The sequence below is a fragment of the Trachinotus anak genome, unplaced genomic scaffold (genome assembly GCF_046630095.1).
Source record: "Trachinotus anak isolate AG129_WGS33_773 ecotype Australia unplaced genomic scaffold, CSIRO_AGI_Tana_v1 ptg000011l, whole genome shotgun sequence".
Classification (NCBI taxonomy): Eukaryota; Metazoa; Chordata; class Actinopteri; order Carangiformes; family Carangidae; genus Trachinotus; species Trachinotus anak.
Genome location: NW_027273862.1, coordinates 8,687,233 through 8,710,560, shown reverse-complemented (window position 1 = coordinate 8,710,560; position 23,328 = coordinate 8,687,233). Strand labels below are relative to the sequence as shown.

Below are 23,328 nucleotides of genomic sequence, written 5' to 3'. Positions count from 1 at the left end.
AAATACAAACTACACAAATAAAGCTTCAGTGTACATCCTGCTTTTAGTTTACATAGCCCAAACAAAATAAGATTTACTCAGTAAAATGTATAAGGAATATTAAGTAGAGAAACCTGTTTTAGACTTCATTTCCTGGGACTGTTCTTCAGATCTTACACTTCTTCTCTCTTCCCTCTTTACTTCTCATGTACACCATAGCTGGACTTAAATAAGACCTGGGGTGACAAAAAATCATTTAATGGGGTCCAAAATAGTGTTTACTGATACATCACTTATTAACCATTTAATGAGTATAATCTTAAACAGTACTATTGATATCAGTTTATAACAGCAAGCAAAACAACAACAAAACATTTGAACACATTTATTAAAGATTATTAATTACTAACCAATATTTAATAAAGAATTTATTTCTTTAACAAACCAATGAGATGCTATGGTGGTTAACGACATCTACAATAATCTGTCATGTATTTCTATCTGTAATCTATGACGGCATATGTAAATTGTAATTCAGATTACATTAGTTAAACTGTTGGATGAAATGTAAAAAAAAAATCTTTTTGACTTGTTAAAATAGTTAACAACTTGATAATTAGAAAAAAACAAAAAACAAAAAATGCTCTATGACACTGCTTGCTCAAAATACATCCACACAAATACACAAACCACGCAGCTCAAGTAAGCTTTGTGCATGGCTTCTAGTTTGGTTTCATCTACCGGAAAAATGAAGAGATTAAGGTGGATTATATTTGCCATGTTTATGCCATTCAAATCAGGAATGAGGACTCCCTGCTCACGATGCACAGCCTCTCTAAAATCTCCTTTTAGCATCCCGTATTCCCGGAGGTTTTGGCCCCTGTCTGCGTGCATTATGAATTCTGGTCTCCTGATGGCTTAGCTGTGTTTGAACACTTTTATACTCCGCAGCCAAGGGCTCGGAGGCAGAGGCTGACATTTCTATCCTGTGTTTCAGAACCAGTTGCTAAAATTACAGTTTTTGCTGTGTGACAATTTGCTAAACAACAGCTCAATTTAAGCTAAAAAAACTTGCATGCACATACTGTATTTTTTTTAAGTCATATAAATATGAACTATAACTGATGCAATGAGACTTAATGCACTATAGTGATTATTAATCAGCTATCAGTCTCACACAGTAAAAATCTGTTATTTGTTATGTGCTTGCAAAGCCATTATACTAAGCATAGCTTTTGTGGTGTTCACATATGAGGTATGAAAAAGGTGGGATATGCTGACAGATGTTCCTCCTCCAAATGATCACAGAACCATGTTTTTTGTCTAACATTATAACTGCCATAACCAAAGCTCCATATTAATGCCATGGAATGCTGCTAATGCTGCTTATCTCAGACTTATAACTGCATGGAAAATATCTCACTGTGACTGGTTACCTGTTGACACATTGTCATCTGTATGCCACACACCAACCACCTTGTCAACCCTAAGGCTGTGGGTTTTTGAACTAACTTGTCAGTCAGTACCACAATATTCACTATTATTCACCAGTTCCTCTTCCTGCAGTGTTTCTTACTGTGACAGTGTGCTCTATGTTATTTATTGCACTGCTGTATGGTGAGAAAGAATTACTATTGTATATTTTTGCACCACTGAGAACATTGTTATGTAAATGTTAAATGTGTTGAAAATCTGAATGAAATTTGCACTGAATAGAGATATTAACCACCGTGCACTGCAGGGAATTCATACAAGCTCTAGATGCCGAGAGAAACCTTTGAATAGATTCATGTTTTTTATGCCAAGTCAGTTATAATATCGCAACCATGTACTAGGCATTTTAAAAATCACTATGACATTTCTTAGTGTAATTAAAAGATGGCTTTAAGTGAGCCATCTGTAACTCTCCTACACATATGCTCAGTCTGAAATGAACTGGAACCCCTTGAGATTCAGATGGCATGTGAGGTTAAATTAAGAATACTTGGCGATAAAGCTGTGGTTGTTTTCAAGATCATTACACAGATCATCACAGTTTTTTCCACACAGAAGACCTTCTATTACCAATATGTCATTGTTGACCATTTAAAGCATACGGTTATATATCTTTTTCTGAATGAGTTTTTACCACCTCCCAAGCAGCCTGTTGTGTCCAGAAACCTTCTTTAATGTAAGAAGCTACTAAATTCACACTCCTGTTTTTATTTAGCGTTTTCCTTCTGAGTCTGTTTATCAGACACAAGCATGTGTATACAAAACTGTTCAGCAGCTGACTCCCATGTCTCTGATGTCAGAACCACCCACCACTGCACGACTCTGCCACACCAGTAGTACAATATTTCAAAGTAATCTGTGATTTCAGCTGCTTTATCACACAGTATTAAGGCTCAGCATTTGAAGGATTTGCTAACCAATCAAACCATAGTAGAACAGAAATTATGGTAAACCAAAAGCTGCCTTTGAAAAAGGGAAAACTATGAGGACCAAAGTGAAATACATATTATTTGCAGTAAATGTACTGAAACATATGCACACATGCATTTTGCTTTTATCTTTATCTCATGTTTGACTTTGTTCTGTTTTTGTCCGGTTCTATCCACATGTCATAGATGATGAACCAGTTGGACCAATGTAAGTAAATAAATATAAATTCTTCTTGCTATATATATAAAAAAAACTCATACTGGGTACTGTCATTTGAATTGCTATCAGCTTTAGGTTACTAAATTGTAATTGCTTCTTTTCTAGGAAAACAAATTCAACAAACAACCACAAGGACAAAAACATTCGTCAGAGGAATACAAAATAAGCAATTTACTCAAGTAAGACACTGTTGCAGAGGACAGGGGCTAAATATAGAACTCAATGTGAGGATTAGCCATAGTTACACCTTCTCTTGATTTTCTGTTCACAGGTGAGATGGCTGAACTGCATTTTTTGACAACATGAAGGTATCAGCGGTGGATAGAGCTCCGGGCAGTTTTCAAAAAAGCATATCTTGTCTCATTTTATGAGAAACAATATCAGCATAACACTGGCAACAAAAAGAACATAATGGCTGTCTTAAGCATGCCTTATTCAGTCTTACATGGAGATTTCAGGATGACGAATAATGACTAAACCCACCACAAAGGTGTACACATTTTTGATGTGCTGTTGATGTCTCCTTTATTAATTTTATCATGTCCTCAAATGAGGTGATCCCTTTTGTATTACATATCATGTACAATGCATGCAAGATGATTACGCAATAGGATACTCAGAATAGACATTTTCTGTTGTTATCCCTCGTGTGGCTTTTTTGCATCCAAAATGACCTATGTTTTTTATGGAGTCATCCCGTATATATATATATATATATATATATATATATATATATATATATATATATATATATATATATATATATATATATATATATATATATATATATATATATATATATAGTTTATATAGTTTGCTTTATTCTGAAAGATTTGTACAGCATATCATTGTCATTTAACTATGTTTGAGTTTGTGACAAGAAGTCCACTTTTAACAGAACTTTTATTGTGAAGCAAGGGCTTCAATGACTGGCAGTATTTAAATTTAATTGAGAGTGATTACAGAAAATGACTACTGTGTGTTTAACTATCTAAACTAAAATGATAACGTGTATTATTTTTACTTTATTTCCAGAGTAACTTAGGTGTCTTGTATATGTTGAAGTATGAGTGTTCAAATGATAGGAAATCTGTAAAAAAATATTTTTTTTATATTTCCCAATTTCATGAATTGATTTTTATTTTTTATTTTTTTCTCTTTAACTGTATAGCATGGCTATAATCCTATGCAATATGTATTCTTAAATAGATATATGGAGGGCAGTTTGTTTTACTCAGTGAAGCTTTAATATTGTGGGATCACTTGGAAGCTGGCATAGCAAAATTCACTGCTGTAGCTGCATGACTCCTCTTTCAATACAATGTATCCATGTGTGTTGCAGTGGAAACGGACCTGCATTAAGGTGGGAACAGAGGGACCAGAGTATATAGCCACGATCAAACATATGAGTGAGACCAATAATTTTTTTCTGAATAAAACATTTAAAACTGAATCCAGATTTTTTGTTTTGCAAGTTCTTCTTCTGAACACCTTAATTCAATACAACTGAAAACATGCTCTTTGGGCCATATACCATAACAACTAATATGTAATGACATTTCAAAAAACATTGGCAGCACAGCAAGAAACCACCACCAGGTACTGCCTACACAAACTGTATAAAAAAAACCCATTGCACTGACTTGACCTATCTGCCTTCAGCTGTTTTCAAGAGTCTTCACTCTTGAAGCAATTTCCTCAGCTCCCCCTCCACCTTCTCCACAAATGCAGGAAAGCTGGGATCCAGCAAACAAACACGAAGGATTGGCTCAAAGTCCCCCTGTGCCAAAGAATCGTGGCAATATACTTGAGGCAGAGTCACAGCAGCCTCTCCCAGGAAGTGCTGTGGATGGTCCAAAGAATATTTCAGTGAGTCAAAATATAGAAAACAGTTAAGTTGAGTCGACAATGTTATCGTCCGTAATTTACAGTAACAACGTAATTCATTGAGCATCCTATACCTCAGTAGGAATCAATGAAAACACTGGCTCCTTTGGTAAAACATAACACAAATTTGCAATTAATATGATGCCAATGCCTGTTTAATTTTAACAGCTGTTAGGTCCAGATAACCTAGTGTTCACTTCTTCTCATTTCTAACAATCAATACCTGTGTAAGATGCTTGATGGACAATGATCCTTGGACAACCTCAGGCTCAACACCCACAGCCTTTCCCTGCCAAGTTTGCTGACACAGGGTGACACACACAAAAGAAAGAAAAAGATTTGACGAACACGGCATGACACCACAGGGTTAAGAGGCCAATCAATGACTTCATTACTAATTGAAAGATATCCACCCCTCAAAGCCCTTTCATCTTCACTGTGAACTCCTTCAGTGAGTCTGTTTGTTAAAGGTCAAATTCAACCCTGCGGCAGAGTCCATTCCTTTCTCAGTCCTTCGTGTTAAATGTTATGAAGCCCAGAGGAGCTGGATCTGAGTTTTACTCAGAATCCAGTTTCTAATTAACCACATCCTCTTGAGTGTTTTCAAGCTTGAAAGTAAATAAAAGGCAAGTAGTGACATGAGGCACCAACAATCTCATCCCTGTGTCATTCGTAGAGTGTACATTTCAGCTGGTTAAATGCTTTGATGACATGTTTTTTTTTTAATGTTTTTGTTGTTGTTGATTTTTAGCTGTTGGACAAATATGTTTGTTTTCCTTATCAACAATTTGACTGTTAAAGGCAATATCAAGATTTATTTTCTTCAGTGGCTTAAGGGGTATGCCACTTTGATGGTTGTATTTATGAATTAATTATATTATTGTTCTACATCCTTGTCTGTGCGTGTGTGTTTGGGGTGGGACATACTGTATTCTACACCAGGTATTGCATTGTGATTGGCTAATGATACATGTGCAGTATGTAGTTTATCTCACTCCACCTACTGCAGTTATAGAGTCACCTCTAAGAATTTAACAGTATTGCAAACAGCACCATCTAGTGAGGATGATACGGCCACTGTTGATGAAGCTGACCACAGCATTGTGACAACACTGTTGACTAAGCAGTGAGTAATAACTGTGTTATTTCAACTATGGCAATTTACATTACACTGATATATTTTTCTAAATTTACAAAATAGAGTGAAACATATGGTTACATAGAGACCACTGTCTCATTCCCATCAAACAAGGACTACAGCAGGGAGGGAAAAGCAGTTGCTCCTTGATACTGTAAAGCTACAATCCAGACTCTCAATAACAGGCATATTTTTGAGGATTTCTATAGGCAACACATTTTACCAAATATCTTTGTGTGTCAGTGCTGGTTACAATACAGACATTTTATTTAGTGAACTGAAAAGTGGGCAACCTGTATCACTGGTGCAGAGACTTCAGTGGGGGGCTGATTATGGGGCGGTGGGGCGTCATCCCGAGTGGTGACAGGGATGTACTCCATCAGTTTTTCCACAGCACTTGAACACTCTTTTATAGCCTCTGCCCTGGTACTTCCATCAAACTGCATCCTTATCATGCGGCTCTCTCCCTGCAGAAATCCACAGATACATTTAACTGGAATCTGTCAGTCTAATGAGAATGTAGTCTTTGGTTTGTATGTTGTTTTTGTGAGATCAGCATCTCATTAAGATAAAAAAAAGAGTTTGCTACTCAAGGAGACTGAACCATAAATTTAACAGCAAATTATGTAGGTGATAATTTCCCTATGACGAGGCTTTTCAGCAGTACAGCATTTAAATCAATAATCCAAACCTTGAGTATTATTAGTTTTTCCTTTTCCAATTTGTTATAGTAATAAATATGAGGATATCTTGCAAGGGAATTAAGGTATTAAGCCAGATCTTGAGCAAATACTACCCACTGTGGGATTGCAGTGCATCTCATGACTCACCTTCAGAGTAAATTGAAGCATCAGGTTATCAGATTTCTGTTGTACTTTGAGAGAGTTTGAGCCACAGAGCAATGGGATTGTATCCTGAAAAATTACAAGAGAATGAACGTCTTTAGAGGCCAGTACAGAGAACAGTTTTTATTTATGGGTTACATTAACTAATAAATAACACACACCAAAAAAAATAAAATAAAAATACAGCTTGTAAAAATATACACTTTTGTACTACACCTAGTAAAATCAGCTTGATTTCCACTCATTCACTCATAAAAACTACTGGATGAAATTCAAGGATAAAATTAAGTATGGTATTCTAGTTTTATCAGAAAGACTGGAAAAAGAATTGTTACCTGAAACTGCCTGCAGGGGTCTCTATTTACTCAGTAACATCTGAACCTCAGCTCTGAGGCTTACGAGCTCCCTCACACACTCACAATTAAACAAGCAGATGTATGCAACAATAACCTAATATTATGACCTATTTTCTTATGTGCTTTATAAATTAACTTGTTTTGACTTTAAAATTATCAGTGTTGTAGGTATATGAATTTTTCAAACATTTTTTGAAACTGATTATCACTATTATATTGTCTAATTCAAAGGGGAATCATCTAAATTAGGTTGCAGTACAAAAAAGCTATTGCTAGAGAAAAAAAGTGAATGTAATTGTGGAAATAGACATGAAATAAGTAAGTAATTTAAACAGCCTTGTGATTTTCTGTGGGATATTCAAACACTTTACAACTCAGTGAGGCATATTCTTTGGTATTAATTTGTATTAAAATCCCAACTAAGGTGACCACCTGTACTGTTTCCCAGAATATAAAACATAACAGATGACAAATTCAAGGAAAACCTCACTAAATGACTGGAAAACATCATGAATACAAATACTTCCAAGCAGAGCTCAATGAATGGTTTATGAAAATGATGTGAATCACATGCTATGGCCTTCTCAGTCACCAGATCTTATCCTAACTGGTCACCTTTGGGGCATTTTGGACTGGCACCTTAGCAAGCTTCCTCCACAACCGTCATAAAAACACCAAATGGGGAAATAGTCTTTGGAAGAACAGTGCTCATCCCTCAAGGACTTCCAGAGAGTCTATGCCAGAATGAAATGAAGCTGTTCTTGTGGGTCATGATGGGTTTTTTCCTTTATTTGGCAAGTACAGTATGCAGCAAAAATTAGTGCAAGAGATATTTAGCATTTAGCAAACATTACTGACTTTATTTTGTTGGGTGATGCCTCTTAAGGCAGGAGTATCCATATTTTAAGGAAGGCACTTAGGCTCCTCAGTCACCCTTTGACTTTCTCTGCTACAACAAATACAGAAATGTGCGAAGACAATTCCAAAAGTTTCCTTCAGACCTTATCATGTAGCCTAGAGGCCAGAGCTCTCTGTATTGAAAGTTCCTGAGCATTCACTGCGCCAAGCTATAATAGTCCAGTCTATCATCCTCAGTGAAAGCTCTCTGCAGTCTGACCTGAATATCTGTCTGGCTCGACACCCTGGCGCAGCAAGATAGCTGCGTGTCCTGCCAGAACACCATTAATGAGACATTGAGTAGTCCCTCAAACGTCTTTTGTCTGCAGAGCAGGAAGCTACCTTAGGCCACAATAACTTGTAAAAATACCAAATTCATGTTCTACTCTTACTCTATTTTAAATGCTTAACCAGATTTCTACAGTGTAGCACACCTGATAAAGGGTTACGAGCAGAAAAAGTTGGATTACCTCACAGTGTTTACCATTATTTTTGGTGGTGAATTCAGTTTCTTGCCCTGATTGTCCACAACTGGTACTGGTACATAGGGAGTTAAGATGTACATGCCACTCCGCTGTAACAGGGTTGGCAACAAGCCATTGCACAAATAGAATAACAAATGTCAAGTTGATTTTCTATGAGGAACATAAAATGGAAATGGAATCAAGCCATGCATGCCCAACCTAACTGACAGATCAAAAGCTGAACCAAGGCTGAGGTGGTTTTTAGCCGTTTTCAGCCTGAACCCAAATTTTTCCCAATAATCGTCTTTAACTGATTTTGAACCTGTACCCAGAAAGTTCTGAGGGACATTTGGCTTGACCCATCCAAAACACTCCAGTCAAGTCCCTTGAGACTTGAGTAGAAATGTCAAGCTCTTCAGCAGAATATTTCATATGGCCTTCATCGAACCTTTTATCTGGAAAGCTGATTTGTGTCACTGATTTACATCCCAGAACATCTGCTGAGACTTTTCTTTAACTATTTTGTAAAATGTGTTATTGAAAATGCTACTACATAGTAATTATACTGTCTTTACATAAACAGAGATTATTGTTAATTTCTTTGTATTCATGGAGAATCATTGGTTAATAACAAAGCATGAAAATAAACACAAAAGCTACAATGTATTGATAAATGACACATACACTTTTTGAAGAAAGAGGCAAAGCAGTCATGTCTCATCCAGGAATGCACACTTTAGACCAGCATTACGAATAATTAATAGAATTCATGTTTAATGTTCCCTCCATATGGGGAGGACAACCAATAATAACAACTGTGACGTCCTACAAATTGCCAGTGTCAGAGCATGACATTCGCAGCTGCAGCCTTAAATGATTTCAAGCAATTCTCCTCTAGCCACAGTTTATTTTTTGAATTACAGAGCTTCAGGTAAAGGTACACTGCAACACCAATGCAACACAGAGTTTTATGCACTGACATCTGCTATAGTCTGGAGCCAAAACATCAGGGTCTTGTGAGCGGAACTGCTCCACCAAATTTAAACTGATGATTTCTATGTATCAAAGAGACTGAAGTGTATTGTGATGACTATATTTTCATTTTTATCATAATTTGAATAACCTTTGTACATGCTATTTATTACCACAAGTTTCGCATATTTTAATTTATAATTACTAATGAGGGTACATACCAGATGGAAACACATAATCTATGTGTTTTTTGCATTTTTTGTTCCTCTTCCTGAGGGGTTGAATCACAGTTCAAACCATTCATTTGAAACTAAGTTAGACTTTACAACAAATTGGTAGAAGTGGAATCAGCAATGACATGAGTCAAATATATCGTATTAAATCACTGCACACATTTCAAGAGCTGTAGAGGAACAAGTTAGTGAAAAGAATAGCCTTCTCACCTCCAACAAGCACACATGTGAAGCTGGATCACAACATACCATGTACTAGGATATGGAAAATAGAGCTTAATCTTCAGCTGTTGTGTATACATCGTAAGAAACAAAAAATAAATGAATAAAACAAAAGTCAATCTAGCCACATAGTCCTCTTACCAAGCTTTCCTGTCCTTGCAATACCAACAAATATCCAGATTCCACAATTGTAAGGACAATCTCAGGTTTACTGCAATTTGCCTCAAATACCTGGGGAAGAGAAGACAATATTAACCAGAGCCAGTGAAGAATTAGTTTCCTGATCATACCAACTGGTTCTATACACATTTTAGAAAGTGTTGGGTATTTGGTTTAATGATGATGTGGTTAATTGAGCTAAATGAGGCATTTCATTAGCACTGCGTTACAGGTTCTCCATTCCACCAGATTTTGAGCACATGGTTTGGCAGACTATTTGGTAAAACATTGTGTATTTAATATAATTTTCAATATCATTGTTTTTCCAAAAGTTGCAGTAACCAATGTAGATCAGATTCTTTTTTTTTAATGAAATCAGTCAGATAAAATCTTGTATTTCCATGCTCACAAATTGTCTTAAACTGTGTGTCACTCCCTATAGCTGAAGTGTTAATCTACCTAAACTCAATTTAAATGAGTAGTTTGGAATGTATGCTTATTATTGTAGTTTTTCTCTGTCACGCAATATACAGTGTAAAGTAGGTAGACCTCAGTTTCACAGTCCTTCATTCCTGTTTTCACACAAAAACATGCAGCTCCAGCTTGCTATCTAGAGTCTGATGCAGTCAATGAAAGACAAAGCCACAATTCTTAAAGGTACACTTCCTAAATATGTTAGAACAAAGAACGGCAACCCCAGATCTCCAAACTATTTTCCTAGCTCACAACTGAACTGATATTTTGAAACTTAACACAGGCAAGTGTAAATGTAAAAGTTAGGACACCTGATTTTAGGCAATATAGAGATCCACAAGCCAGTCACTTAGTCTGTGGTCATGGTTCTTGAAGCAATTCGTATATTGTGACATTTTATTATCTATGTGTTATTTGAACATTTTTTCCATGTTTCATGTGCCTTTTACCAATAGAAGATAATGGACTTAATGGCATTCTGTCTGGAATATAACAATGTTACAATTTAAAGAAGCATTGTCTTCTTTGTACAAATGCACATCACTGGCTTTCCTTCAGATGTTGTGTTGTCCTTTGAGTCCTTTTGCTGTCTGACCTCCTGCAGCCAAGCAGACCTGTGGCTGATACTGACTGCCTGTTTGCTGCATGGCTGCTACTGCCACATCTGTCTACTCAAGAGTTTGCAGGACACTTGAATGTTGGATTTCTCTTCATATTTATTTTTGACAGAAAATGTCACTAAAATACCCCTGTCTCCGCATGCAGCTGCTAAAGTGGGTAAAAAATATATTTTCTTTATTATTTCATGTCCATGACAGACTGAGGCTAGACATAGACAACTATAGTGAAAGGTGTTAGTTTAATGTAATGTTGCTGGTGTGGTGTTAATATAACGATATCATCAACGAGACTTTTCCCTACCTATTTTTGCTGGGAGGCACAGACGTGGGGTGAAAAACAGGTGAGACACCTTATCTCAAAGTCTAGTCTCACGCAAGCATGTGTGTCCACTTTAATCCATTAACACGGACGTCGAAATAAAAAAAACTAACGCTGCCACGCAAAGTGTGTGTTTCTAGCCTTGGTCCTAGCTAACTAGCAACCTGCTAGCTAGGATATTCAAAAACTGCGGTGAGTATCCTAGCTAGCAGGCAGCGTCCATGTAAAACTCCTGAAACAATGAATGAAGGGCAGTTTCATGTGTGTGCACACGATGATAATGAGCCACTACACCAGCAGCAACAGTGGCTGTTAGCTAGCACTAAAGGCTGCTAATGTCAAACTCTGCAATACTACACACAACCAACATTAGCTTAATAAAGCTACTCTTAACTGACTAGCTAGCACAATGCCTTTAAATAGTCATTTGGTAAATGCCAGTTACCTTCCAAGGCTTTCCTCCTTTTTTTGTGGAGCCTGGAACAAAACGCCCAAAGCGTTTCAACCTCCATACCTGGTTGGTGGCCATTTTCCAGAAATCAAGTTCTGGGTGGTATTTTTCTGGCAAATAAACAGCTGATTTGCTAAATTGCAAGGTAAGTAGCTGAGAATGACTGCATGTTGGAGCAAAGGGGTTAGCTCACTCAACTGATGCGTTGCTCTGTGAGTCTAATGTACAGTGAAACATTTACAGATATTAAACACAACTAGAAACACAAACTAGGGCTTGATAGCATGACCCAACTGATACTGGAATTTAGAGGCAGATACTGATTTTGGGACTTTAAAGTATCCAATTATTATGACAGCCAATGAATTTTTTTTAACATGTAACATAACATGGACAAAATATCTAGATATGGATCACTTGGGTGGGACATTTTACAATTTTACAATAGTCTTCCAGTATCGACAATTATTGGAAATCTAATTTGAAAACGGAAGTAAACAAAACTAGGTCAAAACCTAGTTCATGTTTGGCCCATGTATGGTCAATGTGTGAAATTGGTCAACATGGTGATGGTCTGCAGTGCCACTAAATGTCGGGCAAAATTTGCAACCCAGCCTGCATTGGTTTAAGTCCAGCATGCACCTTGTTCACTCAGTGCTTCACAGTGCCACAACAGTTTTGAACATGCCGATTGAAAACTGTTGTGGATCTTCTGTAAACCAACTAATCACCTCATATTGAGTTTTAGTCAAAATAAAGACTTTTTTATGTTTTTTTTTGTGTTAGTTTTTTGTTTTTTTTTGACAATGTGATTACATCAAATCTTTTTCACAGGAATTGTTGTTTTAGCTGCTTTCTGTAAAACTTCCTGATCACTGAACCCCTGTGTCCCCCCAGTTCTTGTAGAGCTGGAGGAAACGTCTCCAGAAAGATTTCTTCTTTGGTTTGCTCTGAACCACCTCCATCTAATTTCCTGGATTGTTTAATCTACCCATCTGTTTATCCATGAAGTTTTCTCTCGCTTCCTTCTTGTTGTTCAAAGCCTGCTTGGTGCTCCTGTAAAACTCCAAGAGCAGGACATTTTCTTATGGGGCCTCAGCAAGAATACGAGCAGTGTCTCAGAGCCAGGCTCTCAACCAATAACAGAGTGAGCTTGCCACAGCTTTGGCCCAGCAGTGGACAGCAGTGCAGTCTCTCCCACAACAACAAGCCAGGTGAGATTTATTTACATTTGAAAAAGATATACAGATCATTTATTTTCATTTAAACCACTGAACTGATGATAATGAATTTATGTTTAAGGAATATGAACTCTGCAACAAAACCTGGCTACCTGCCTGCAGATGAATACATTTATCTTCTTTTTTCTTTACTGTCATTCTGTCTTTGATTAGGCGGACCCCTCCAGTGGTGTCGCTCCCATGCCAGCAGGGACCCCAGTCAGTAACTATCTCTTCAGCCAGGCTCTGCAGCAAGCTCTGCAACCCACCAGCATGTCTGCTGTACAGGTGAGACTATGAATTGCTCAGTTCATGGAGGAAATGTCTTTACAAATACATTGGCAAGCTCTGACCAAGAATTACTGGGAATAAAAGGCGGGAAGAGGGGGGGTGACGATAGACCAGAGAGAGAGAGAGACAGAAAGAGCAAGAGAAAGGAGGAGAGAGAAAATAGGGGTAGGAGTAGGATTATAGGTAGGGTTGATATTACTTTGGGAGGTCAAAACGAGGTTGGGGGGCCCACCAGTTCATTTGAAGAGCTGAAGGAATCGTCTTCATATTGATTTTTTTTCTTTGGTTTGCCGTGAACCTCCTTCATCTGATTTTACAGATTGATGAATTTACCCATTAGCTGATATCCATTCTCTCTCTTGTTCCATTTGGCCCAGAGCTTGTTTGGTGCTCCTCAGAGACTCCAGGAGGCAGGACTTTTCTTTATGCCTCCAGAGCCTTTTTCAGTCCAGGTCTTCCTGCACCTGGATCAGTGATGCTTTAAGGCTGGTCGCTGCCTGGATTTGCTCAGTCAGTAGACTGGACCTCTCCTCCTCCCACTGGCACCAAAATGTATCCAGATTGTTCTCAGCCCGATTCAGTGCAGTTTGAAATATGCAGGTTTCCTCAACCTGACTGACTGTGCATATCTCAGCCTCCTCCCGCTTATCTTTGAGAGCTTCCTCTAGTTTTTGTATTTTTAGGGCAGCTTCCCATTCCATCTTCCCTGATGTGGACAGGTCAACAATAACACCCATCTTCTCCTCTGTTACGTCTGTTAGTTCTAGCCTCAACTGCTTTGCCTCCATTATGAAGGCTCAGTTTTCCACTTCCAGCAGGTACATCTTCTCCTCCTTCTCATCCATGAGCTGATATAGCTCAAGCTCAGATATTTGAAGGAGGGCCTGAATCGTCAGATCCATTTCCATATCTGGATCAGGTCTAAGGTCTTCTTCAGTGTTCAGACTGTGCTTCAGTTGTCTCTGCAGATTGTGTGTCAGTGGACACAGAAGTTGACACAGCTGCCTCTGTTTCCATCCTCAGTGTAGACTATGCTTTTGTGCTGTCCTGTAAGATGTCATGGATGGCTGTTTTCCAGCCGCCTCGTCCTTTTCTCTAACAACCTCTTTTAACTTGTTGTGGACTTCACCTTCTTCAAGGGGTGCGGACTGAGTTTGTTATTGTTTGTCGTCGATGGTGTCGTGGTTTGTTATACTTGTGTTGATACTGAATAGGTGACAAATCCACTTGTCAGTGCTCTCCAACAGAGACCAAGTGTGTAAAGGACATTGTTTCAAAATGACGTAAAAGCTAGTTTGGCAGATCTGCACTACATTTTCTTTCTACCTAGGGGTGGACATATTCTGACAACAATATATCTGCAATGAACTATTATCAGTCTGGACATTTCATTGGTCCAGCTGTGTTACATACCTGTAACACCATGTCTAGCTAAAAGCAGTTATCTTTAGTGTACATCCAGTCTGATCTCCCCACTGGAATTTTTTTTTCCCCACATCCAGCCTGTCAACTTGCCTAACAAGAGACCACTCGTAGCACTAGTCACAGGCACAGCACAGTTAGGACATAAGCAAGGAAAAAGGGGGTCGTGGCTCTCAGAAAATGTCAGAACAAGCTAAATAAATGGAATTTGTGATCACTAACACTACCCTTAACAACATTGTCCCTAAACAGTTATGTCATTATTGCATGATCTAATGTGTTGAAAAAAAAGTCTTATGGATAGTACAGAGGTAAGGCATTTTTAATAATCAGGATGGATGTGCTAAAGTGTGCAGCCATGGGACTTATATTTTCTAGATTTACTGTACATTCACAGTTTAGCACTATGTCAACACTGTGAAAGAAGGTATGTTCAGTATGGGATAATACCACAGATGATACACGTGGAGGATTTCTGTCATACTGTGACATTAGTTTAGAAGGAAGAAGTGTGTGCAACATCGATCCTACATGTTTTTGTTAATTCTTGACCCTGATAATGACCCTGGGATCAAACTGAAATCTTACAAAATTTTATTTTGTTTTGAATTAGAAAATTCATTATTTAATGTTTGCTTAACATAAAGTGTTAGTCAACCATCATGTCTGCCATCCTTCAGTGTCCCATTTTAAAGTGTAGTAGCCATTACGCCTCAATACCGGTGATATTACAGAATAGCCTAAATATTTGTATGGTTCAAAAATAGAAATACTTAGGTGAATGTTTCTGAAGACAGTGTGGCTTTTCCAAAATGGTTTTGTTTATCAGCCTACATGTGAGGAGAACCTGTCAAATTTCGAAATGAATCCTAGTCAGGCTATTCATTTTAACCGTGCTGTGTCGTGGGACCCTCTGTAAAAACAAATAATTTCAAATGTCAAAGTATGCTTGTATTTATTGGTATTAATTGCCATGCTGCTTAATGCTTACTCTAGCTTCAACTGTATTTGTGTGCGCAAATTACGCAGGAGAGCAGTCTGATCCGGATCGCAAACAGGCTATTTGGTTTATCCACCTGAAGCCTCCAGCCTCGCAGAGCTGAACAATGCGTTTGCATCGCCTACCTGTAGCCTTACCTTGAGAGAACAGGAGAGCGTTTTAAGAATGGGAAGAGCATTCCCCTTTAAACAAGGTGGGCTGAGCTTATTTGCAGTTCTCGCTCCTATGGCAACCCAATAGATCAGCATCATGAATATTCACAATTCACCAAAACGCACCCTGACTATGGATCAGTGATGTCAGCGCTCCCTGGAATGCTCTACTGTATTTTGCATGATTGTGTCGCGTTGTTTGACGGCAGCTGGAAAGACATCTGATGAGAAGAGCATCCTTTGTCGCGCATGACCTTTCCCTCGTCTCTGTATCACCGTCCGTCGGCACGTCCCTCACATGTCACGCTAAGGTGACTTTCAAGCAGTTTTTCCACTTTTGCGCACAATGTCGAAACGGCACAAAGATGTGCATCGGGGACGCAGTGGCCAAGCGGACCGCCCAGACTGTGCGTGAGGACATATGCAAACTGTCAGGTAGTCTAATTATGAAAAAGAGTGTCTCCCATCTGTTTCAGTAGAGCCACGGCGGTCCATGTCATGTGTAGTAGGCTTTCAGGGATTCAGATTAGCTCCAGACTGATCGCTCTCACAAACAGATAGGGAGCGCGGAGCTGGTGGCAATAATCGTTTCAATACAGCCTAACAATCAGGATTTATTTCATTTTCTCCGCTGTGTCTCAATGTCATAATGGACAGGTTGCACTCCTCCATGCGTAAAAGGCTCTACAGTTTGCCACAGCACATTGGACAGAAAGCATCTATAATGGGCGAAGGAGAAGACGCAGACAAGGACACCCGGAGGAAGAGCATTAGGATGAAACCTCTACCGTCGCCGACCTCTGGGGGAAGCTGCAAAGGCATCGGGGAGACCAAAGGTGGGGAGTCTATGATCATGGAGACGGACATAGGGAGACCGATGAAGACCAGCTCAAATGGAGATTGTCGGAGGTTTCGAGGCAGCCTCTCGTCCATCACAAGTCGGCATGTGCACGACTCGGACTCGGCGGAAGAGAGGCGCCTGATCACCGAGGGGGATGTAACCCCGAGCGAGGAGAGCCCCCCCGGAGCCATCGGTGATGGGCCGCCGGATCAAGGCGCGCAAGGGGCCAGCGGCGGCAGCGGTACCCAAAACGATTCCCCAGGCCAGCAGGCAGGGTTTATAAAGTTGGATGGCATTGATCAAATTCTGCCGGACGACGAGAGATTATATCAAGCTGGGTTCATGCACAGACAGTTTGGAGCAATGCTCCAACCAGGGGTCAACAAGTTCTCCCTGAGGATGTTTGGAAGTGAGAAGGCGGTTGAACGGGAACAAGAGCGGGTTAAATCCGCCGGATTTTGGATAATTCACCCTTACAGTGATTTCAGGTAAATTCAGACCCCTTACAAGTGCTCTCCTCGCAGCAAATGTTTTACATTGAGTTGTCACTTTAACGTCAAATTCTTGCACAGGCCCAGATGTTTTTCTCAGTGTGTTTATCATATATTAGGTCATTCATCACCCCAAGAGCAGCCCAGTCATCGTTTTATCCAGCTTTATACCACCTTCATCACTTATCGTACTCCTTCATGCTGAAAGATTACATCCAAAGGCACAGCTGTTATTAATGTGCTTTATTGCTTTATAAAAATCCTTACAGCTCACCTATTTATTTATAGGCTAAATGAATAAGGAATTTGTTAGTGCCATAACACAGAATAAGAATTCTGTTCATTAGTTAGGAGGCCTGTAGACACACTGTTTTGTTGTGTTATGAAACAACCCTCAAGTAACACAACCTTTTCTAATTAGGCCAGTTTACCTATTTTAGGCAGATGCAATCCAAATAGATATATAATTGAAGCCCTTCTTGAATCCTCTTCCTTTCTTCTTTATTTGAGCAAACTTGTGTTCAGGGCACTTCATTTATCAATGATTAGCGTTAGCGATGAGGCCTTCACTACACATTGTCCTTACAGGCTTACATATTGATTTTCCTATTCTTCTCTTCTTTTCTATGCAGTGTTTTGAGAAGCAACACTGTTAAATCATTTTCTTAATTTAATGTGACTAATAATTACAGTTGTAGGGCAATTTTGAATTGATCAACACATTTAATAATGGTGTTATCTGTGCTATTGATAAAATACAGCAGCAAAACCGAATAGAAAAAGTCCACGAGCACTCTCATTGTCAGACAGATTCCTTCTTACTGCCCTTGAGTATGTTATTGGCCATATGCATCTGATTCATGGCCACATGGAGGCTCTTAACTAGATTTAAGGTCCTTCATCCTCACTTTTAAGATTGCAGAATGGTAAGGATGCTTTTAAACAGAGGATGAAATGAAGCTCACAGGCATATGCATACATATGTATATGGCTTTTTTAGGATCTCAAATGTCCTTTTTGTAAGAGGTGACAGGGAGCTGCTTGTGTGCACTTGTTTATTGTCAAAAACAGTGGCAGCTGCCGATGCTGTGGCTTGGTCTGAATACTGTACACACTAAGCACACTATAGTATAAACAGGTGTGTATATGAACTTGATATTATTAGTGCCTCATAGAATGAAATGCCTTTGATCGAAACTGCTTACATAATTTGCTTCCTTCAACTAATAAAGTTTAAATAAATTTGACAACCTCACCGTTTGTATTGTAAGTATGGGATGAACCTAAGCCTTTTTTAATCGAACACATTTTTCTCTAACAAAATAATTCAGGCAAAACTATTTCATTGTAAGCCATGTCAGCCTTGGCATTTAGTTCACCAGTGCATCCACCACCTATCATTTAACTCACGTGGAGACATTAGTGCTGATGTAAATGGGATATAGAGCAGTATCAACATTGTTACATGTACTGTAACATTTCTCCTTGTCTGACATTGAATGTTGTCTAGGCTGCCTGGTGTTTGATTGACTATGATGATTTAATGGCATGCTATATAGAAACTATCACTTATCGCAGAAAGGTGTTTTTCTCCCTCAAGAACAGGATGTCTGACTTTGAGAGACATGTGAGTTGTAGTGCGAGTTGCTCAAAGGCCTGGGGTGTCAGAGGGAAAGGCTAAATAAAACTCATCCTAGAATAGAAAACAGACACATTTATCTGTCTGTTTATCCTGAGACAAGGGACAAGAACACAGTGGTGGCTGACATCACTGGATGTTTTCTGTTGAATTTTGTATTTAACAGGGACTCTTATATCAGCTGTCTCAAGCTGTCATGAAAAGTTTTCTTTTTTAATTGAATTGTCTTTTTTTTGTGTATGATTGAAAGTTAGACAGAAATAAAGAAATATTTATATAATCAAGATGGGATTTCTTCTGCAATAAAGGAAAATCTGTAACAGCTTATTTCAGCCAATCTTTGGTTTGATTCAGGTAAAGATCCAGGTGATCAGTTCTGTTATTTAGGGTTTCCAATCTGTTATCTGTTAAGAACCTGTCTGTTTCCATGTAGTATTTTCTCAGTGACTGCTCTGTCAAAACCTTTAACGAGTAAACGTCTGTACCAGTCATCTTGGCATATTGGTGTTATACTCATACAACTTAGTGCACTGATTAGGGATTCCTTTTTCCAAATAAACACACAGTCTGGACAGGTCATCACGAAGAAGTGAGATATGTATTAGACAGTCTGCCATTTTTGTTTTGCTCCTCCCAGCTGGTTGTGTTTCCTCTGACCCTCTCTGCCCTCTTACTCACTGTCTTAAATGTCACGAGGAAGGGTGATTTTGGGCATCGGAAATGTGTCCTGATACTGAAAGGTCAGAGATTTGGCACCAGCTGTCCATTTTGAAGTGTCTTTGAGCAAGACGCCGAAACAGGGAATCTGTTTCACACTGCACCCATTGAAATAGATGCATGTGTGACTCTCTCAGTGAGATGTACCAAAAATAAATAGATAAATGAAAATGCACTGAGAGAGAAGGGCTCTAAAAAATGAGGTTAGCCACCCACTTGTTCGGGGTCTGAGGGTGGATACTGTATATTACCATAATTAAACATTTTGGCGATCTGAGAGCAGTTTGCTTGTGGTTCAAGCACTCAACACTATGATTACATAATCAATCAACTCTACAATTAAAACCACAGATGTGGCATTCAATCAGGAGAGTAAAAAATGGAGACTGTGCTGGTTGGTTATCACTGTATAGGAAAAGATTCTCATATTTCTCTCTGGGTAAAAGGGGAAAGACATGAATATAAACACAAACAGATAAATTTACTTTAATAACTTATAAATATAGAAGTCAATTAAAGGATAATAGCCCATCACGGAAGGAAGGCAACATCTGTGACACCTTTTTATCAGTATTATACTGCTGAAACCCATCTACATGACGGCAAGAGAAAAACATTACTTCATGTCAGTTAACGAGGCATAGTGAGATGAGTTTCAGCAAGTACTTTATTTTTAATGAACTAAAGGAGAAACATGATACTTGGGTGCCTACTTCCTCCAAAATGAGGATCAGAGACAGGACAAGATGACTGTAATTAAAGTACACAAGGAGATGAGTGGGACCTTTTAAATGGACCCGGAGAAGAGAAGGGTCTCTGTGACTAAAAGTTTTATTCCCATGTCTGCATCAAAGCTTTGGCACCATAAGCTCAAATTAGAGTGTCACAAGGAATCACGTAGTCATCACTGTGGCGGAATTCAGCAAAATCTCCTCTTGTCAAGTATTGTATAACGCTAAGAAGCAGGGGTGGAGCAATATCTTGCAAGGGAAAAAGACGGATTAAAAATGGCATCATAATCCAATCTACAGCCTCATTTCCAGATGCAAAGCTGAACGGCCTCCTTCGATTCTGAACGAGCATCTCCCAGTAAACACATATGGTCATTTAACCAGGGGGTGACATCTACAACCCAAAAGAAGGAGACAAGCATCCCTACAAGATGACTGATTGATATGAAGTCTTAAAAAATGATGATTACCACAGACCTTAGGCACATGATGACCATAAAATATCTGTGGAGGTTTGATAAGGTTGTTGAGAAATACATATGATTGGTGCTGAGATAACAGCACCCTCTGCCCTTCTCCTGACTGGACTCGTTGGATGGATATTTGTTCTGCTTACTTGTCTCTGTTGTGAAAATGTGACTTTATGATAGCATATGCTGTGCTGAGACCTACTGATATTGCATGTCCTTGGTCGTAAATAGACACTGATAAAAGTCATAATACTTGTGCCCTTTTTAAAGGTACCAGAATTTCAGTGGTATTTCAATGCTAGATTGACAAAATAATACCCCTATCTTTGCATGATGAAAACCGGATGATTACTTTTTTTTCTTACCTGTTTGGTGTTTGCATAGAGCCCTTTGAGTGTATTCTATCAATGCAACAGCCTTGTGCAGTGTTCTAGACAAATGATGCGGCACAATATTAGAATGCATCCCTCTGATCCTCAAGTGCCTTTTAATTATCTTGTGATTCAGTGCCCAGAGGACACATCTGTTGGAAAGACTTCCACATTTCCCTGGAGAGATGGAAAAGAAGATGTCGCATATTAGACCTCTTCCTTACACTGAAGGCTCTATTAAGCCCCCCCCCCCCCCCTTTTCCTTTAGAACCGTGTTGCCAACGCTATCAGAGAGGGGGGTCGGCTGTCCTGCAGTCTCTGTCAATCAGTTAAATCCCTTTGCAACAGTCGGGCGAATCCTTCCATCCCCTCTCCAAAGTTCACTTTTTCAACAGCCTTTTATTCCTCCTGCACATCCAGTTCTGTTTCCCAGAGGACACTTACCTAGACAGTGGCAAAAATAAATCCTCTGAAAAGACACCTTACAATTTGGCTTCTGTTATTTTTTGCAGAGAATATATTAAAGAAAAGTAGAGCAAATGTAGCGCACATTAAGGCTGTGATACAGTGAAAAGGAAGTAACTTTTAAGTATTTTAAGTGTCGACAGTCTGAGTGTGCACTGTCTCAATTCAGGCAAATCTTACCTGTTTATTTAACCATTTTCTGATTTGATGGTTTCTTTCTCTTGTGAAAGTGAGTCATGGTATTTTTAATGTCCTCTATTAGCCGAAATATAAGAATTTTTTTTCGACAGCCTCTGACAGTATTAGTATAGCTCTGTTTACTTGTGCATATCTGCATATTTTAATGTTCAACAGACTAAAATGGTAAGGGAAAGCTCACTATACTTGATAAGAATAAAGAGAGAATGGTAGCTGTGCTACCTGAACTTAGTCTGCCCTTGTATTTTGTGGAAAATCTGGGGGAAATAATTTCCATGGTTATTATTCCTTTGATGATTTTTGATAAATCCTGCTCAAATTGTGAACCTTAGGTTTGCAGTCCTTATCAAGCATTAGCAGCCGCTAACAGCTACAGGCTTTTTGTTGAAAATATGGTATGCTTACTGTACCAGAGTGTGCGTATGTGTGTGTTGTGTTTGTGATTGTAGGAGGATCAGATTGAATAACAACATTCTCCATTTCAGTCAGGTTGATTGTGGTTGATTTGAGACTATGTTTTGCTATTGATTTGTTTGGATCTCGTGAGGCCTGCAGCTTGCCATCGATGCCAGTGGATTCATTGAAAAATGAGATGGAGAAACAAACGGCTGCAGCAAGAGTGATTCCCCTCTGTGGCGGTGGCAGGAGTCTGACTGAGAATTACACAAAAAGTCCAGATGAGGTGCTGGAAAGCCTGAACATACAGAGCCTAATTTAAGCTGTTTCTGTCAGTTTTTCAATGCTCTAAGTCTTAATGGTGTTAATTGTTATATCCATATGAGATCAGCATGTTCAATAAGAGGTTCATGAACTGAATCCAGACTGTTGAGTGTTAGCCTTTGTCTTCATGGGCCATTTCTTCTTTTCTTATTGTGCTAATCTGTATGGGAAGGTGGAAAAAAAGGCTGCATGAGACTACATAGGATGAATGACACTATTCCTTTCGGTCAACATTAAATAATTCCTCCTTTAATTTAGTGAGGGTAAAACATGGGGATTACAGATGGTTCTGGCTGGCCCCGAAAGTGGGGTAATCAAAATAGGCTGCTGTGCTCAACCACGAATATTAGGAGCCAAGAGATTATTACAGCACAATTTATTTAATGGAGGGAGCCCAGGGAGGATGTGCGTGGCCGGTGGGTGGAAGGTTGCCTGTCATAGTGACAGAATGATTGAACGGTACCGTGTGACCTCACCAGGCACACTTGTGTGGGAGTGTGAAATCAGGACATGGGATCACAACTGTAAAAGAGTGGCCCTTTTTTTTTCTTCTTCATGCCTGTAATTCGCCCCCTCCCCCCTGAAACATCACTTAATTCAGCTTTATATGTTTGGCGAGAGAGAGAGCTGAGTTTAACCTTGGCAAAGTAATCTCGAGGTGAGATTATATTGATTGATTGGACATTATATACATTTTGAAAATGGGAAAACCTGCTGGAAGCATTCTCTGTGCCGCATGTCACCCAGCTGGTATGCTTGATGTATTTTGGTCACCTGACAAAAGCAATGTTGTGTGTCCTTCCCGCTTCACCATCCTCTGCACTGCAACATCAATTTATAATCTCTCCAGGTGGATACACAACACTAGGCAGCCAAGATCCCATTCTCGAGTTTTTCCTCTTTTAACACATTTCAGTGTCAAATTTATTTTTCCTGCCACT

At 39.0% G+C, this 23,328-nt stretch overlaps 3 protein-coding genes across 6 annotated transcripts in view; 2 read left to right on the top strand and 1 right to left on the bottom strand.

Moving 5' to 3' along the window:
- Positions 1-5,399, top strand: part of nptnb (neuroplastin b) — a 28,696-nt gene extending 23,297 nt beyond the window's left edge. For both annotated transcript variants that reach the window (XM_071488279.1, XM_071488281.1), the window contains 3 exons: positions 2,589-2,610; positions 2,728-2,801; positions 2,894-5,399. In XM_071488279.1, coding sequence (XP_071344380.1) covers positions 2,589-2,610; positions 2,728-2,788 — 83 coding nt within the window. In that variant the 3' untranslated portion in view covers positions 2,789-2,801; positions 2,894-5,399. The remainder of the gene's footprint in view (positions 1-2,588; positions 2,611-2,727; positions 2,802-2,893) is intronic.
- Positions 77-12,145, bottom strand: rec114 (REC114 meiotic recombination protein). The gene is made up of 7 exons (XM_071488282.1): positions 11,654-12,145; positions 9,778-9,867; positions 6,478-6,561; positions 5,941-6,114; positions 4,733-4,810; positions 4,266-4,465; positions 77-215 (listed from the first exon to the last, which is right to left on the bottom strand). Exons 1-6 carry the CDS (start codon positions 11,735-11,737, stop codon positions 4,301-4,303), a joined length of 675 nt encoding a protein of 224 aa, XP_071344383.1. The 5' UTR covers positions 11,738-12,145; the 3' UTR covers positions 77-215; positions 4,266-4,300.
- The window catches only part of LOC139627493 (potassium/sodium hyperpolarization-activated cyclic nucleotide-gated channel 3-like), a 76,252-nt gene continuing 62,799 nt past the window's right edge, over positions 9,876-23,328 (top strand). The window contains exons 1-3 of one of the 3 annotated variants that reach the window (XM_071488278.1): positions 9,876-11,042; positions 12,702-12,873; positions 13,054-13,167. The gene's annotated coding sequence lies outside the window, so the exon portion shown is untranslated. Of the gene's footprint in view, positions 11,231-11,653; positions 11,805-12,701; positions 12,874-13,053; positions 13,168-23,328 lie in introns of those variants that run through there. The other 2 variants (XM_071488277.1, XM_071488276.1) reach the window with 2 other exon arrangements.

Coding starts and splice junctions, on each gene's coding strand:
- rec114 (XM_071488282.1), bottom strand. CDS start 11,737: ATGGCCACCAACCAGGTATGGAGGTTGAAACGCTTTGGGCGTTTTGTT. Junction 9,868..11,653: donor AAGGAGGAAAGCCTTGGAAG/GTAACTGGCATT, acceptor TCTCTTCCCCAG/GTATTTGAGGCAAATTGCAG. Junction 6,115..6,477: donor TGCTTCAATTTACTCTGAAG/GTGAGTCATGAG, acceptor GGATTTCTGCAG/GGAGAGAGCCGCATGATAAG.